The sequence below is a fragment of the Bombus vancouverensis genome, chromosome 10, assembly GCF_051014615.1.
Source record: "Bombus vancouverensis nearcticus chromosome 10, iyBomVanc1_principal, whole genome shotgun sequence".
In the NCBI taxonomy this organism is placed as follows: Eukaryota; Metazoa; Arthropoda; class Insecta; order Hymenoptera; family Apidae; genus Bombus; species Bombus vancouverensis.
In genome coordinates, this window is record NC_134920.1 from 13,284,237 (window position 1) to 13,304,118 (window position 19,882).

The 19,882-nt window shown below is 40.6% G+C and overlaps 1 protein-coding gene across 1 annotated transcript in view; it reads left to right on the top strand.

Moving 5' to 3' along the window:
• The first annotated feature begins 2,698 nt into the window (after positions 1–2,698).
• Positions 2,699–19,882, top strand: part of Lim3 (Lim3 homeobox protein) — a 58,594-nt gene continuing 41,410 nt past the window's right edge. Inside the window, exon 1 of the mRNA XM_076622022.1 lies at positions 2,699–4,082. Coding sequence (XP_076478137.1) covers positions 3,812–4,082 — 271 coding nt within the window. The 5' untranslated portion in view covers positions 2,699–3,811. The remainder of the gene's footprint in view (positions 4,083–19,882) is intronic.

Here is a 19,882-nt window from a genome sequence, read left to right on the forward strand (position 1 = left end):
CGAAAAGCAAGACTACAGCGTTTTCACGTTCGATTTTCCATTCGATTCGACCGCATCCACCGCAAATCATTCGAAAATCTTGTACTAGGACGCGGCAGTGTCCCCCGCGCGGTTTCTCGCACGAGGGAGACAGGTTGCGGCGCAAGCGTGCCAACATCGATACCCCACCAGAATTTCCCCCTTTTAGGTAGCAGCTAGTGCGAGACGGTTCGGTGGCGGCCGTCGATGGTAGGGTGGAAACCTCTCCTCCGACAGGGCGATGCACGCACAGTTTTAGAGAACGTTCAGAACCACCTCCACCTTTCTATGCGTCCCTCCAAGTTCCCTCCAGGTCCCTCCAGCTCTCTGATCCTCGAGGTTGAAGCCAAGAACCCCGCGAAACCGGCTCCATAGTGCCGCGGTACCCGCTAATCAAATCGCACATTCCGAGATCTCGCGGCAGTGTAGATTTTTCGGTCGATCAGGCCTAACTCAAAGACAGTCGTTAACATTCGCGAAGAAATTCACTACCACTGGTTGTCGTTTAGTTTTCAATCGCACGCGCAGATGTGGATGAGATTTGTAAAGCATCGGTGATCGCTCATCGAATCGGTCGACGATCAATCATAGTGGACACAGTGAGGAAAGAAAAGACGAAAGCGACGAATTAAATGCAGGACGTTGCCAAAACATCGACGTGGAAGGTTGCACGGTATCGTAAGCCGCGTTCTTCATTTACCTCCGAAAGTGAACCGATCGGTGCACCTTTTACGGTCAGTGTCTCCGCAGGAGATCATAAAAGGACAACGGAGAGATTAATTCGAGCAGGACGGGCCCATCGACGTGGAAGATCGGTGGCCGAACGGAATTCGCAGGATTCCCAAGAAAAGTCGTACGAAACTCGGAGACCCGGGAAAGAAAGTCATTGGCAGTGGACAGAGCGGGGGATAATCATCGTTGGGTGAATGGAGCGGACGTTTGCGGACCGATGACGAACTCGAGACGAGTTTGGTGCAGCCGATACCGGGGAAAAAACAAAAACAGAGCGTGGCAGGACGAAAATCGCGATTCAACGGCCGTGGAATTCGCCGTTTCTTACCGGTCGCCGCGGCGCGACTCGTATTCGGCTTGGAATCGCCGCACGAAAAGAAGACCCGCGACGAGCAGCGCCGGCCGAATCGTCCCAAAGTATCGCTGCTACGTGATTCATTGGGTTTTTCTCTCTATTGGCATTCGGCATTTACATCGGTCCCGGCCACGATTTCCATCGACACGCGTGTAAAAACCTCACGACCGCCCGCCGCTGATCAAAGACGAACAGCCGAGATAGACGCGCGCGCGCCGCGTCCAACAGATTAGAGGATAGAACTACTAACAAAGCCTTTCCTATCGATGATCTTCTTCGTCCTATCTTCCTACCGGTCGTCGTTCTTGTAATCTTCTTCGTCCATCGTCATTGTCGTCGTCGTCGTCGTCGTCGTCATCGTCGTCGTCGTCATCGTCGTTGTCGTCATCGCCGTCAAGCTTTCGCCAACCGGTACGGAAGGAAAGGACAAGGAGACTCGTTCATTTCGATTGCACCTTGCCGAAACTCGTATTAGGACTGGAACGCGAGGAATAAGAAAGGCCTCCATCGCCTTTACAGGTGGAGTCGTATTAACGTTTTACTGGTTGAACGTTCGATGTATTCGATGAAACATATCGATTACGAAGAAACGTAGAATCGAAGCGTACAAGAGACGTATTTAAAAGAAATCGGGAAAACCTTGGGGTTTTCTGGTCCAAATTATTCGGCATACCGTTTATCGCTTGCATATCGATGTTTTGGCGCTACACGTCTCGTGTCAATTATAATGCAATCGCGGAAGTTTTTCGATGCACTTTGTAACATAACCGACTATGAAATTATCGAGCGTGATTCATGAAAGGCCTATTGGATAGAGAATCACGGAGCAGTCAGAGATAATCGCGATGTCACTGGTGGAGAGCGACGAGCTGCTGATATCGTTTTAAAAGAAAATCTATAACACGAAAAAAAAAAAACGAGACAAGAATTAGTCTAATCGCGGACGCGATTTTACAAAGAAAAAGTGTCACGATCGAAGTAGCATAGCCAAGGTTATGGTCGAGATAAACCGAGACCAGTGAACAGCCTGATAAGACGTGGACCGTCGCTCTGGGTTTCAGATTGCGAGAGGGACGCAACGAGTACGCGGCTGGTTTCAAGTCCGCTCGGACCTCGTCTCGAGGTGCTCCCTCTTCCCGTCCTTTCGATTCTCCATTTCGATCTCGATTCACGCGATCCAACCGAACCGCAGGGAAGCGCAAAAATTCTGTCGGAGAATTTCAGTGATGCCGATCATTCGCCGCGGTGTCGTGCTTCGCCACTTTGAAGTGACAGTTTTCCACGAAACGATTTAACTATCGCGTCTCGACAACGACCGCAGTTCCATCACTCTGGTATCGTCATTTCTTTTAATCATCCAGTGTCGACAAGTCAATTCCAATAATATAATCATCTGCTCGTCGCTACGAAGAGTATTGGAAACGTAATAATCGTTACATTCGCGTATCTTCGCAAAAGGATAATTCGCTATTGTTAAACAAATACAAACGCTATTTTAGCTGGCGTTCATTGATCATCGAGAACGCAGCGCAAATACGCGAGACACGCGCGCACCTCGTGACTATCCCGTTTTATTAATGACAAATCAAGGTTTTTCTTGCCGCAAGAAGCGCGGTCGAAGCTATTTACAAACAAACCGTTGCGCATCAGCCTCCTGGTAACTGCGCTCGTAAACATCTACCAACGGTTGGCGCTCCGATGATCTACGAAACCGCTTATTAGACGTTGCTTATGCACGTGATACGCGATAGTTGAGTGGACGAGCGAAGCTCGAGCGTTCTCCCCTAAACAGGCAAAGTCATCGGAAGGTGACAGAAATAAAGAGCCTCTCGACGATCGATCGCCATCGGCGTCCGCTGCGCGACAACGCCAACGAGATTACAACGGAACTTTGGACGATCGAACGATCAAACGATAAAAACATTGAAAACCGATCGTTCGCTTGGAACGGTTATTAAAACCGATCAGTCGGCTTCTCGAGTAATATCCGGAAGCGACGAACGGCTTCGACGAGCGACCAAAGTGAGTGTTGATTTCGCGCGAACCATCGATCCACGCGCAACGCCGCCAGTGTCTTCGATCCAGTGCAACTGTCTGTAGGTCCAGTGAACGGACGATCGCCATATAGAATTTCGTCTCGTGTAACAGTTCGATTAGTGCAAACGTTAATCTGGAGGACTCGATCTTCGAGATAAAGACTCTCGTGATAGTGAATCTCGCGAATGAAAACAGTCTACGAACTCGTACGATATACGACGAAAAAATTTCATGACGAAATTACCGCGCCCTTCTGAAAACTCCGTCACCGTGTGATCCGAGCTCGCGTAATCGAACCGTCGATCTTCCCGAAGAAACCACGGTACTCGTAAAGAATCGCAAGTAACGCTTTTAACGAAGGAGTTTCGCGTCCAACGAAATCGAACGATCCCTCTACGACGATAACGCGACGGTGTTATACATAGAAATCTGGTGTCGATCGATGCCGAAGGGAAAAGATTTAGCACGTTGAAAGTCAGCCGATTTCGTTAGAACGTAGAACATCCGGCGTCGATCAGTGTTCCCGTGACAGCCACTTCCTGGTTTATACTGGAGCTGTACTTGCCGTACGCACCACTGCCGGGGGGTGGCGGAATCCTCCCGGCGGTGAGCAGCGGACCTGGTTCTGGAGGGTGTCGTCCGGTATTGTTGGGTGGCGTCGATCTGTCCATGTCGGCGGCGGTGCAACCGGTCGCCACGCTGCCGACGCTACCAAGTAGCGGTCCGCCGCCGCACAATCCGCTCCATCATACACCCGGGGCATTGGCGTTGCCGCCGTTGGGCTCGGCGCCGGTGATGATGCCGCGGCCACCGACGACCACCATGCCGTCCTTGGGCCCCTCGTTACCACCCTCGCACCAGGACGCTGCCGATTTGGCCGAGGCTGCACCCAACCAGGACGTCCTGTTGGCTCTCCTCGCCAGGAACAAGAACTTGGAAGGTAAGGATTCTTTAAATTTGCTATGTTTTTGCGCGACGCTCGTCAGACCCATAGTCTCGAACATCGAGGCGAATTTGTTGGGTCGAGAAATATTTTATTTATGGAGGGAACACGGGGTCGGATCAAGCTGGTCACGTGGTCTTCGGATGTTTCAGAGACGCTTCGGACGGATGTTTCTTTTGTTCGTTCGAGAGTTTAGACAATAAATTTTTGCGCAAGGCGCACCGACTAAAGTCGCGGATTCTGTTGCTTATGGACGTGCGTTACGGTTTACGTATTTGGTAGAAATGTTGCGCGAGAAATAGAGAAATCGCGATGTTCGTTGATATTAATTGTTGTTGTACTTACGTTAAGAAAGAACGCATAGAGTATTTTGTTGAGCAGTTGGAAGTGCGAGCATTCGAAGTGGATGTAGAATCAAGCTACTTACTAAAATACTTTTTGATTATCGTTTTAGATACTCTGGTTTGTTTATCGATAATACGATCGGCCGCCAATACACAAAATGGAATATCAATCGATACTTTGTTAGAATATTAGAACTTTGACATACGGATTCTTCGATTCTCATACCGCGATAAGAATTATAAACGTAAAACTACCGTGTAAGAAATAAACGTTTACGTTTGCGATCTACGTTTGTTTTATGTTCGAAACGAAGGGCTCAAGTTTGTAATATTTAGCACAAACAAGTTGTAACTGCTAATGTTAATCGCATTTATACGAAAATATTTTCCTAATCGCAATAGGTATCGTTACACGCAAATCAAATCCGGCTATCGATCTTAATCTTTCCGGAATTTCTTTTCGTTTTATTTCGGTTTTCCTGGTAATTGGTAATTCGTGGACTTCATATTTCGCACGTTGCTTGTATCTGTCACGAACGGTTTTATCATTTCTTAAGAGTTGGTCGAAATTTTCGTGTTAGGTAACGATTATCGTTGTCGGTAGGTTGCGTAGTAATGCGTAGAACTTGTCTTGAACGCTGGCCACAATTTGAAGAAGGAATATGTGATGCAATTGGTTGCAGACATTAACATTGTTGACACGAAGATTATATTATCTATATAAAAAAATATATCTGAATCCATGAAATATTGTAACAGAGCGTAACGCGTTAAAATTTCCAACAAATTCAAATTCGAAGGAAATCAAATTCAATTTTATCGGCGGCCAATTTAATTTTTGCAAAAGTCGGAAAAGTTAGGCGATCGTTGAAAAAATAAGTCGCAATTACCTTCATAGTTTTATGGAAACGTTCGTAGATAAGAAGTCTAGCGACGATAGTTCAGTCGCTATCGCAAGTTCTTATAATATCGGGTCAGGTTAAAATTTTTGTGCCACATTACGCGAACAGTAGCGAGTTCTCGATAAGAATGGTCGATCCGGATGATCGATAAGATTAATGTTCAGCTCAAGAGTGAATGATTATTACATTTGGGCCACCTTTCTATCGATCTGGAAATATCTCGTTTTTATTAATAGGAGACATAGGAGACGCCGAAACATTTAATCTACGTTGGAAAACTGATATTTTGCGAAAGCATCGATAGTTTCGATTCGATTAAAAAACATACTTAATACAATTTAAAAAGAGATATAAAATAATGGGAACATATGTGATTCGAAAAATAGTTTATTGCTTAGCCGTACTGTCTGTGAAGAAACATATATTTTGTATATGTACGTTTTATCGTTACAACGAAGATTATGACGAATTAAAAAGCGGCTTACGATTTACTATTAATCTATTTAATTAAACGATCGCGGCTACAAATTCACTATTTCTGAGTTGTTGACAACAGCAACGGTAGTATCTACTTACGCCATTTGACTATATTTATAACTATATCGATGAATTGAAATATTTAAAATATTATTTATCAATGTAGGTGTTAGATAGAAGTTAACGAGAAAAATTCACGATTTGTACATATTGTTTTTTATAATTCTTTTTATTCGAATTCGCGTTAATTTATTTTTATCGATATTATTAGTTGAATACAAAGAGTTTACGAAATATTCCAATAGAGAAATGCCCATAAATGAAGATTAAATTTAAACTCAAAATCTGCGATCAATGGTGCGATTTATCATCGACATACTTTTTCTGTACACGACGTATTTTCTACTTGCTAGCCCGTAATTCTTAAAAACTTTACGTTATTGCTGTACCGTGTACGTGGATATACGAAAGAAATTAATTATGTGGTAGGAAAAATGACGAAAAGCGCGATTAAAATATATATATATTTTTCTCTTTCTATTCAATAAAAATTTATTTTCAGAAAGTAACAACGTGATCCATCTGTTGGAACGTGCGATTTTACAGAATGTTGCTAATTCACGATGGAATATTTTCCGTCATGTTATCGGTATGTTCTACGTGTAATCTCTACAATTTGGACATCCAGGCAGGGCAAGGTTTACAGTTTACTGTACAGTTTGCTTATGTACCTTGAGAAACATATTCTAAATTTCATTTAAAATTTCAATTGAAATACTAAAACTTATTTACTTACGAGTTTCTATATTTTGATGGAAAGCAACGAACATTTTTCGACCAATTTTAATTATCGAAATGTAAAATGAAATAAAACGTATGTATCAAAGTAATACAAAAATAGTTATATAAATCGGTATAATTGCCAAGAACGGTCTCGCGAAGCTGTAACTTTTAACTAAATTAAAATAAGATAGGTATATCAAAAAGATGAAAAATACTTTTTCTTTAAAGTCTGACGGTAATTTCTGACAAGTAGATTTATCTATATATCTTAAAATTGTAAAGACGAGCACAGACATTAATGTTTTATGTCTCGTTTGTTTTTTCATGCCTGTCTTCGGGGAAGATAAACGATCCTCTGCATTAATGTATCGAAATGGCGGTAGCCTTTCGCGTTTAACAAATTACTCTGCGCAAAGGATTCGCGTACTTTGCCATACTCTTTTACATTTTGTCATCTTTCGTTAGAAAACTAGGAAATGCAAAATATGAAATCGTTACTAATATGGTTTCCCCCTATAGGAATCAGGATCGTTTGGTTCTCTTAAACAACTTGGTGATTTTAATGAATTTACTTTTAATTTGCACGTATCGAATAAGTTTTTAGTTGATTCTTTACACTCGCAGTTATTTTTTACAGTTCCTCTCGCGCATCTTTTACGCTTGTTCCGCAAAGCAAGGCGTCGCGTGTATTATTTATGCAGTCGATTCCGGTGAGCGAAACAGGCCGAAAAGGTCGAAAATTCTTGAATTATGAATGCACCTGTTCGAAGATTCCTTCGTTTCATCGCTACGTTTACGAATAACAATTTTCTATTCTTAATCACGCTCAATTTGTAATTTACGTATCTAAACGTATTAAGCTGCGTAAAAATGCATTTTCGGCTATCTTCGCGCAATTAGTCTTCGTTCGTTCCTTTAACTTGCTTATACGAGGCAGACTCGTTGGATTTAAAAACAAAATATTTTTAACGCGATTTAAATTCTCGGAAGTAATAATTTTAACGCTTCGATAGAATCCATCTAGTTATTTCTGCATCGTACTTACGAATGATACTCGATGACTCGTCTAACATCCTTAGTCTTTTTTTTTTTTTATTTATTTAATATTTCACATTCACAATTTGTCCAATTTGGACATTTGGTAGAATCTTTTTAGCTGTTTGGTTGTCATGTGGGTGGCTACCCCCAATGGGGTACCATTTTCGTCTTTGTTAGGATATATCCTTTATGGACATCCTTAGATGACATTTAATCAGTCGCTTATTTTACTTTTATACGCACTTAGAGTTTAGAATTTAACACGGTGGTTATATTTGATACAATTAAGGTATTCATAGAAGAGTATCTCGCCAACTAGTTACCAGTCGAGATCTGTAATTCTAAATTCTTCGTAGGAAGTAAATTTAAATCGGAATTTACCTTCTATCAGTAAGATTAAACGAATTGGACTTAATATTGGTAGCGGTAAACCAAATTAAGATATACGTAACTTGTAGTAATATTAGAAGTTGCGAAATTCCTTCGAACGTAACCTTAGTTAGATATATCGATTTTCTCACTTTGCAAATTTTCCGACATTCCATAAAATCAAATTTACCACTTGTATCGTGTTTTATCTCCGTTCCAATTCGAACGTTAAGCGTCAAGCGAGAAATATAAAACGCGTACAAATCTAACAACAAACGAGTAAATTATCATTTTTCGGCAGACATTGGCCAAACAGAAGTTTGAAACGGTCGACTTGCTCGAATGCTTCTTGATAACAAAAGGTAGGTGTTGGAATAGTTGGCAGGTCCGTGTAAAGGTTTTGTTAAAAGAGCGCGGTGAGGGTGGTGGATATTTTAATAAGGTAAGTGCTGCAAGGCCGGTTGCTATGCCATTGGGGCGGTTTAATCATGTAATGTGTTCGGAGGCTCGGCCACCCCACAATCAATACGGTATTGCTTCAGCACGATAGCGAATGTGCTTAAATCTAAACCTAAATCTAAACTGAGGCCCAAACAACAGGACCTAAACTACACGCCAGTTATTCTTCTCCACGTTACAGCCATCGATTAAATCTCTCCACCTAGCTAACTCGTTCCTTACTATATTTTCTTGCACCCGTTATACCAATCTTACGACACCGATGAGCGTGACACCGCGAATAATTCTCTGTATCGTCGAGAATTTTTAATCACGCGTATCGATCAGATTCTTTATGCGTACAAGAAAACGAGAAAGACAAGAAAATGAACACTGTCGCGTACTTTCCGTTAGTACCCAATATTTCCAACCGGTATTTTCTTATTTTGTATTTTGCTATTTTTCCATCGAACGAACTAAAAAAAAAAATCCTTACCAGCTTGCACATAGAATTTTTTAAACGTCAAACCTCCTTTCTTTTCTCGAACTAAAATGAGAGCTGATATAAAAATTGGGGAATCGCAGCGGGAATAAAAATGAAATATTCTTCGAGCCAATCGTTTGCAGACTCGAATAACCCGATATTTCGCCCATAATATTAACACGGTCGAGTCGTTTAACACGTTTATCCCGACGTACCAAAGGAACAAAATTTATCCATTCTTGTGACGAAATTACGATACCTAGAAAAATCCTGAAAGAGCTGCGGAAATCGGTAATCTTCGCTATAATACTGGAAACAAGCAAACATCTTGATAATAAAACACGCGAAGGGACACACGCGGGAGAAAACAGGCGAAACGGAGTGAAACAAAATTTTGACTAAGAAGACGAGGACAGGAGAGAGTGGCGCTTTGACAAGGAGTAGAAAGCTCCAATGAGGTTGTCAAGCATCCCTCGGGTAACTGGTAACCATAGGAAACGGTGGCTCATGGCGAATAGCAGTCGGATGGAGACGAGGGTGGAAAGAAAATGGCGGCTGGTTAGAGGGCGCGTAGTATTCACGTGCAGGGGTGGAAGAGTCGGCAGGAAAATGAGGACGAAGGTTCGTATCTTTGTTGCCGAAGGACGATGTATCGGCGGCTTTGCCGCGTTCAAAGAGAGCCCGTACCTTAAGATTCCTGTCGAGCTGACGCTCGTGTGCTCGCGTTCAGACGTCTTTTTCGTTTAGAGGTAGCCAAAGCCGATGATTGGAAGACTCGATCGTATTACGGGTATAGAGGAAGCTTTCCCGCTAAAGGGCTGCTGAATCCGCGCGCCGTTTTATGGGATTCGTCCAGGTTTTCCTTTTGCTTGGTCTCTTTTTTTTTTTCTTCGTTGATCGTTTCATTCGGATCTTCTCATTTTTCGTTTGCCCATCGTGATGAGAGCAGTCGTGCATGAATTAACGTTCGCGGTTCCGTTGGACAAAGCATGCGAATTACGGATCGGTTCTCTTATTCGTATTTTGTTAAAGAACCTCTGTTTCTCCGTTTCGTGAAGTTTGCAACTAACGTTCTATGCGAAGTTCGCGATACACTTGGCAATAAGACAGGTGCAGGAAATTAAAAGGAAACGAATATAGGAAATTTCGATGACGCGAAAATTAACGCGAGATTTCGATCTTACGACACTTACGAAACTTATACTTTACGTTGAAATGCTGTAAAGCAGCGATCCAAAACCCAACGCTGTTGTACTTGGCGCAAATCCCTTCAAGTTCGAGTTAATCGAAACTTCAAACATCCATCCATGTACGACATTGAAACAAGACGTGATAAAAATTGCAAATTCCTGGAAATACGTACGCAACATCGAGTAACAAAATTATAAATCTTTATATGAAGATAACAAAATCACGAAAGCGCAAAGAAATTTTACTTGAGAGCAAAGAATTGACACGCGATAACCGTACTACGGGAAGGAAACGTTCGTGGTAGTTTCAGTACGCATCGATTAGGAGCGACAAGGCAAACAGTAAATTTTCTGACGTAATAAAAAGTTGGTCGATCCTTTTTCTTTTCGTATAAAAGGAACAGGAGCGTTTTCCCACCTACGTTTCTCTGCCAGCGAAATGCTGGCGGGCCGGCGAGAAGGGAATTGCTTTCCAAGTCGAAAGTTTTCTGCGGTGGCGGTGGTTTTTCCTATTTTTTTATGGTATCGCCGCATCTCCTCTACCCAGCCACGGCCAGAAGCCCGTGGAAAACGAACCTCCGACGACGGCTGCTCCGGCACGGCGTTTCCTTCGTTCTATTCGTTTTCTCACCACGAGTTCGCCCCCCGAGTGACCACTCCATGTGATACATTGGCGCGGTAACGTCGTTAAAACAGCGGTTATCGACTCGCTATAGCTAGTTTCTGTCTTTATGAAGAAAAATTATTGGCTGCTGCACACCCGCTTATCGATGGCTGATCCAATGTGTCATTCTTACGAGCCTCGTTTCGTCGTTTTGGGATTACGTTTCGAGAATTACGATTTTCCACTTTTTCGAAATAACGATTAGATAAAACAACTAACGTATATGGAATTAAACGATCGGAGAACGTCGGATAGAACATTTCTTTGTCACATCGTATTTAACGTGAGTTGGAAAACTCTTTTAAACTCCGCTTGGAAAATGTTGTTTTCAGGTAAATTTGATGCCCGCTATTTTTTTTTTTTCTTTTTTTGGCAACGTTAACCCACCAAGGGCCAAACGACAATCTGCTTTAATATTACAAACATCTATTTCGATTCTTCTTTTGATTTCATCAAAAAACGAAATTCGATAACGCGTATCGATGGAAAAACTATCGCAAATGAATCGTTGCGTCGATCCTTGACAGGTTAACGATTTAAGGAAATTTCTGTTTCTACCGGAGAGTTATACATTTGGTTATTAATTTATTTTCTTACTAATTTTATTATTAACTTTCGCTTCTAATGAATTTCATAAATGAACATTATAAAGGTAGATATTAATTTTCAACTATACGTATCTTTGTTAATATATATCCGGTTACACATCCAGTAAACGACGAGTCGGTTGATTCATATAGAAACCTGAATACGTATTAGATATGTGTTAAAAAATTAATTTTTTCATGTCGTAATTAATCGAACTTTAAAATCGAAGGAAATACTTTTCCTATTTTTATATTTCTAAGTCTCTATTCATCGTTTAAAGAACTTCTATCGTTCCAAATATTACATAAATTCGTTAAATATTTGTTCAATCGATTTGATAAAGGTCTTACATATCGTCCGCAGATTTAAGATAAGCCTAAAAGCAAAAATGTAATAGATTATCTATTTTAGAATTCTTATATCGCGAAATTCACTATTATTCAGACGTAGGTGTGCTCGCCAATAAGCATGGCGTATTATCGTACTTTTCTACTATATTTCAAAATACGTAATTGATCTGTAACTGTAACAAGATCACATATATCTTCTATCTTATTGAGTTTATAAGATACAAGCGCGCATGGAATCTGTGCATTCGTAAGATCGTGTTAAGTAGTAGACGAATAATAAATTTTAGAATTCACAAAATTTCAATCTATAAATCGAAATAAATACCTGTAGGTTTTGACGCAACTAAAATTAAAAATAACGCAATAGAAAAATTAACGCGATGTTGATTCTTAACGGGTTAGAGATCCGGAAGATCAAGATTTATAGATCTGTAACAATAAGACACGTGACTCGTAGATACAACTTGGAAAATATACGCAAATTCGTCGATCCGCCCTAAAGTCTAGGTCTGTTTGTCCGAATCTAATTGTCAATTCAGCGTATAAATTGCAAAGGTTGGCGCGGATCGCGAATAAAACTGGATGCCGGTGTTACGGCCTCGTAACTCGCTGGCGAATAGAAGGGCAGCGTAAAAAGTTGGTAAAGTCGAGAGGCGGCTGGTTTTCCACCGCCAGAGATCCTGTCGCGAAAATTAATGCGACGATAAAACAGCGCGAGGACACGGAGAAAGGCAAATGGCGTGTAAAGTAGCGTCTGGGAAAGGATCCGCTCCTATGTCCTTCAGGCACGCGTCAAACACCCAGGCATCGAGTTACCGCGTCTCACCCTGTAGCTATTACGTCGCTGGTAACTTTTTTCCTTTTGTGACCGATCGAAGTCCACCCATTTCCAGTTTGACGTTTCAAATTCAAGGTTTGATCGATAGTTCTTTTTTCTCCTCCCTTGAATCGCTTTTTTCCCGTTCTTCTTGTTTTAGTTTTGGTTTTCCATCTTTTTTTTTTTTTTATTTTCATTCTTGGAGATACTCGTGGGATCGCGACTGAAAATCTGTTCGACCAGATGATGCTATTTAGTAATACGTGAACGGATGTTAAATGTCAAGACTGTTGTTATTATGATAGACTTTAAAACACCAGCTCGATCTTTGATTATTTGTGTAAACAAGTTTACTCGATCTAGGTACGCAAAAATCATAGTAGACACATGCACGTTCCAACTTATAAAACTTGTTTAACTGATAACTCTCCGCGACGAGAGCCGACCTCCTTTTCAGAGGCAGACATCCACGCGAGTTGGCACATTTACTAACATCGAGATAACGCTGTTATACTATAGTCTATAGTAAGTATACACATGTCATTGATTCGGCCGACTGACTGAAGAGTAGGTACTCCTGTGCGATAAGATTAAGAAACGTCTCCGTCGTTTGCTATAAATGCCGAACTTTGGCGAATTTATGTTGATGAAAAATGTTGTTACGTTACTATTAACTATACGACGATATAAGCGAACGTTGACAGGAATTTGCTATCGTACGGAATTAAATCGATAGAGATGTTTGCACGCTTCGCTAGATGTTCTCCAACTACGAGCTAACTATACCGAATGCCCCTATATACATAGGTATTTGGTTATATAATAAAGGCGTCGTCGAATTAACCGATCTTCCATTATAAAATTATCCGATAAAACGGACGTGTACAGAAAAATATGAATCCGTGAATCGTTAACATCAGGATTTTATTTATCGTGGTGATACGAGCCATTATGCATCTAAATAAAATTAAGATGTAGATAACGAGGATAGATTTCAAACAATCTAAATGGATTAAAATTACCATTAGGTGGATAATATTTTTGCAATTATATAATAATACACCTCGGTATTGATTTTCTAGCTATTTCACTTACAAATAGAAAATAAAACGTTATTAATTACGCAAGCATACGTAGAAAATACTTTTAGGCTATTAAATATACAAATACATATTTATTATTATTGTTGTTGTTTTTGTTGTTGTTGTTGTTGTTGTTGTTGTTATTGTATTTTAATAGCCTTTAACATTCAGTGGAACTGTCTTCCACGTTTATCGTTGTCTAACACGACCATTCAAGCTGCGTATTAATCTTTTATTAACGTCTATTTACAGTAAATATCTTGTAACTTCTATATGCACTTTCCTATCAGTTTCTTTAGCTAATATAGTCGCGATATTAGCATCTCGCTACACCTTTTTATGAAATTCCGGAATTTCAGAATTTCAGTACGCAGTGCCACTTTTGTACAGCGTATTTATAAAAGTATTCTAAATACGTGAATAGTACGAACATTTATTTTCCATACCAAACTCGTATGTGAATTCGTAGAAATCGGTCCAATTTTTGCCCTACCTGAAAGCACCTTAACTCGTTTAGAAATAATCGGAGCAGAATATTCGCTTTCTATCGTTCGCAAAGTCAAATGATACCACCGGTATACGGCATACACAACGCGAAACACCTTCTCATCGAACCAGCAACTAACCAGTTGAGCAAACTGCGGAAATTTTCACTCAGAAGAGCATCAGAATGGCGAACGAAGCTTTCGAAGGGATTCGATCACGAGTCCGAGCAAACATCAAGCCGCAAGAGCAATAGGCAACAGCAAAATACCGTGTAATCCGAAACGTTACGCCGAAAACTCGAGGGCTCGAGGGGGTTGGTGTTTCGTGTGGTTCGCGTTTCGTTATACGTGGGAACGCATGACTCGGGGTTATTTTTCTCGTAGGCAGTGCTCGTGGCTCCTTTCGGGCTTTGCGGTTCGGTTTTTCGGCGGCGAACGCCCAGCCCGTTTTTCCGGCGCCACGTGACTCCACGATGAAGTTTCGGCCAGCGTAATCACGTGCGCCCCTTCTCTGCCACGCGTTTCCCCATTGTTGCGCGAGTTTACGCGATCGCAGATTAAGTAGCTCTTGATGGGAACTAAACACCGTTTAAACCGCGCACCTCCGATACTTAGGTCTACTTTAGGCTGCGTAAATTTGTTAATAGCGCAGCGATTAAAAAATGTGGGTTAAGCAATTATTGAACAGACAGGCATACGGTGCAAGAGTACGGGATACTGGCGATGCTTGGAGATTAGAAATTTGATCGAGTTTTTAGTCGATTTTTTGCGACAACGTGATACACAAGCGTTCGTCTGACGTTGGAAATTCGGCGAAACGTAGAAGAAGATTAAAAATCTCCAAATTTCATACGATCTTGTATAAACAATAGCTACGTAACAAAGATACGTCATCCCTGAGTTTGACGATCGGATTTTCTAACTTAACGTAGTGTAACTATAGCTACCTATTAAAATCTACAAACATTTCGAGTGTAAAATTCAATTATTTATATCTTGAGAGATAAACCACAAGGAATATTTTTATACGTTGTATTTACATCGTATTTACAGCCCTAAAATTTTAACAAATACCAGGTACAATCTGTAATCGTTATCCTAATTTAGTAGGTTTCGACTTTTAAATCTCCTCTTTTTTTTTTTAATAAAAGTTAGGTATATTTATTATAGCGTAGCATCACGTTAGCGTACGAAAGAAGAATTTTGCATACTTTGTTTCTAAATTCTACGACGATTCTAATTTGCGATACGTGGCGAAGTGAACGGGTTGCGATTAAAAGGGAAGAGACACAGATTAAGCTTTATATCTCGTGTGTCTACGTATGTACGCGGGTAAACGAGAATAAAAAAAGTCAAACATCGATCGTTTTTTTATTTATTTATATTAAACATACAGGAAAATCACATAGCAGCGTCGCTTATAAATAATTTTACTGTAAATCCACGAACAATGAAATGAAAGGTGGATGATAAATCAGAATATTGCACAGGTAAGTCCGAGCTGAACGAACGTAGTACTTGTTTGCAGGTAAATTATTTATGATCGTACCGCGAGAAAAATGTTGTCGAGTTGAAACACGCCTGACACAATGTCCCATAAAAACGTTATGGTGCTTGCCAGGCGAGCATTATTTCAACGTTTTTGCGAAATTTTACAGAATAAAACCACGAAACGAGACTATAAAGAAAACGTGTTCGTCAGATTGTCAACTGTTAACAATCTGGAAGAAATACTTTAACAGACCTTTTTATTCGTTTCCCAACTTACATGATTTTTTTTCAACATCCAATAAATCTTTTCCTTTCTTATTATTTTATTCCTTTCTGTACTTTTTATTTTATAAAGAGTACGTTATTTCTAAGTTCGGTCTATGATTTTCTTTAATAAACTTAATTAGTTTATTTTTCTCCTTTTGTTTTAGAACGGAAGATCAAAACACCAAGCTGTTTTCCGATCAAGGAAGAACGTGAGTCTTTTTTAATTTGATATTTCTTTTGACTTCTGTTTATTTCTGCCCTCCCCCCTCCCTCTTTTACGTTTCTTCAGTTTTTTATTACGTATTGTTTTTCTTCTTCGTTTATGTATAATTTTGTACGTTATTCCGCGTTATATAGGTAATGTAGTTTACAAAAACGATTTAATCATCAGCAATCTGTATTCCAAGCTATACAGGTTATCTTTTACATATTATATATCATAAGTTATTATACATTATGAGAAAAAGATAAAATATTACATTCCATGTAACATACGTCTTATAGTCTACACGCTTATTTTTCAGGAAACATTCGTACTATGTACCTAGATATTCGCATACAAATTCTTCATTTTCTAACGAGTTTCAATAAGGAACGAAAGAAAATAGATTTATTTTAGATAAGAAAAGAAACTCTTTTTACCCGCATATATAAACCATGTCTAAAGCTGGCACTAACTTCAAATTACTTACTAAAGTACTTAATATTGAAAATAATCCTAAAATATACGGATACAACGCAACTCAAGACGAACCAAACGTAACTGAAACGTACTGTTCAACGATTCGCTCGAATCCGAATTTTTCGTACAAGTAATCTCGTTCTTCGTCTAAAATTACGCGGACATTTTCAGCACACGTTCTATCACGACTACCCACTCCGTGACAACCTAATTTCAAACGCTCGATGATTCGATTTCGCGTATCTCTGACACTTGGAACTTGGCCACTCGCCGTAAATAATAATCGTACTAAATTCTAATTTCCACGTCATCTACGAACAATTTCAACTAAATTTTGACAAAACGCAAAATCGTTTGGCATCGATATCGAAAGCGGAAGAAGATCCCTCTCAAGCTTCGACCCTTAGCTTTTTCAAGTGGCTATCAAAGTTCGTTCGTACAGAGGGGTACAAGGTACAAGCACGAAACATTAAGTACTAGAAGGCCATCGACTCTATCCCATATGTCGTCAAAGATATAGTGTTAAGCACGGCAGTTGGTCGCACTCGTTGCTACAATGGAATTGTTACGTGCGATTAGGAGCTACATTTCGAGTTGTTTATCATTTGAATCGGGGCCATCGTGCCAAGTTTCAAAGTCGAGTGACACAGTAGTTCTCGTGAAAAATGCGGGTGCCTCTAGTGCAACGTCTACTTACAACCCTTCGTATATCTTCAGGATCATCAATGACGATTTATTCGACGTTTTCGGGCATTATGACGGTGAATTTTTGAAAGTAAGATCTTTATCTGCGAGCTTAACCGATGCAGGAAATAAATACGTATTCTATTCGCGCGTGTTTTCTATTCAGTTGGCTTCGTCGATGTGGTTCCATTACCCGAACGTCAAGTCGAACAACAAAGTCGCGGAATAAAAACGCGTAAGTCGTAACAACAAGGAGAAGGGTAACGAGGCGTACGAGAGAGGAGGTGATGATCTTACGTCGCGAAAAGAAGACGCGTGTTACACACGCGTGCACAGTGCACGTTCATTGACGCACATGGTGGCAGAAACGACAGGGCACCAGTTGTTCCGGCACGCTCCTGGCACGTGCAGCTCACGTGGCGGTTCGGACGAGTGGATTGTTCATTCCAACGTTTTGTAAGCCACTTTTGTACCGAGACGAAAGAACATCGGTCTCGTTGCCAATACGCTTACCAACACGATAATAGAAAATAATTAATGAAACAAGCAACGCACTGTGCTCACCTGCAGATATGGAATTTTAGTGATTCACGAGGAATTATACTTGCGTTATACAGGGTGGCTGGGAACTGGTGGTACAAGCTGAAAGGGAGTGATTCTACGCGAAAAAAGAAGTCGAAAATATAGAATAACAATTTGTCGTTCGAGGCTTTGTTTTCGAGAAAATCGACTTTGAATTTTCGCTCGGTACGCGTGCACTTTATCGCGTCTCGTTATAACGGATCTCACTGTAGATCGTTGTCTCGATAGAAAAATTGAAAAAAAAAAATTGTTATTCTATATTTTCGACTTCTTTTTTCGCGTAGAATCACCCCCTTTCCGCTTGTATCAACAGTTACCAACCACCCTGTATATTTGCGCCTACACGTTTCAGATTGGTACGAATTTGGCGAATAGAATCTTTGAATCTAATTTATCGTTGTATATCTGATTATTTATCGTCTAACTCGTGGAAAGAGGAAACTACGAGACAGAAACTTTACGTGCAACGAAACTTCGATGAACGACGATCTACAAAATTTACGATCTACGAATTAGATGGATAGCTCGTATTTTACCGCCATTCGTACGAGATATAGAGCGGTTAACTTTCGACTGGCATTGATAGTTGGTGGGTGAACAGGAAAAGTTTTTAGTACAATATTTTTTTCGCTTCTTCGTTGTGTAAGGATTATGGCACAGGCAATGTGGCGTGGCGACGTTTACGCGTTGAATCGATAATGCTCACCAGTGTCCACAACTCCATTAAGATAATTGTGCCGCCGCTTTATTTCTCCTTCCATTTGTTCATCTATCCGTCTGACAATCCGTCCCGTGTGCACGAAGAGACGAGAACCACGAAATAGAAAGAAGGCGGACCAACGAGCCAGTCTTACAAGAGCGAGTTCGCGGACTTGAAACTTGGAGAACCGAAAGGCTAGTTTGTGTTACGCTACCGTCTGACCAGAATGGTTTCGTTATACCGTCCCGACAATACGAGAATCTACAACTTGGGCTTGCTTCTTGTTTTCTCAGACGCCCCCTTCACGTTCGAGTATCGTCTAGAAATAATTTGAAAGCAGAGTTTTTTATACGGTTTCGTAATTCATAGCTCGTTTCAAGTTTGAGGAAGGAATGGCTGTTTAATTTAGTTCTTGCTTGCTTTTCGCAATCTCAAAGAAATATGCAGGTGAAACGCTTTTATAAGTTTTCAACGATCAAACATTTTTCATTTAACAAATATCCCGATATTTCTTTACCGAGATAACGAACGAATCTAACGAAATTGAAATTATTATTTTACTATAGAAAGATTACGAATAAACGGTGTAATGGTAATTTTAATATCTATCTTTGCTCCTTGCAATAAGAACTCGTTACGAAGAATACGTATTAGGTTGAGTAATAAAAAAGTTATTACGATAAATAATATCTCTTCGGACGATTAGAAGATAAAACGAAAAGAAGAACACGACGGAAAGAATATAAGCGTCGTTTTTGTTACGACATAATCTCGTGAGAAAGCTTCTAAAGGAACCATTGAATATCTTGTATTTTACACAGGATTGAAACAACTATTTTTCATAAAAGGTAAGAGGAAGAGAATCGCATCGTGGCAAACGATTAGAGCGCGAACAAAGAGCCTTTTCGATTCGAGCCATCGAAAAGTCAGTTTGAAAACACGGTGGAAATGGCTCGCAATGGATGGTTAACAATCGCAGTTGTCAAACATAGAAATTAAAGAGCATTGTAGCAGAGGCAAGGTAAAAACTGGCGCACAAAGCGCCTTAGCTGCTAAACAACGTTTCGAACAAACGTCCTGGCTGTCTTCGTGGAGTGGTCGGCTTAAGAGCATTGAACGGGTCACGTGTCGACCCGTGTCCACCGGATGTCATGGTTTTGTTGCATTTAACGCCTCTTCTGCGGACCATTCACTCCGCGGTAAAGCCATGGGCGTTTCCTTTTTCCGCCCAAATGATCGACTGACTGGTTCAAGCCTGTACCATATGAAACGAGCGTGCTTGTCTCGGCTAAGACGACGACTGAATTCTCACACAAATTAGGATTTCGTATGTTGTCGAGCGAAACAACTTTTTACCAAAGACGTACGACGATTGCGATG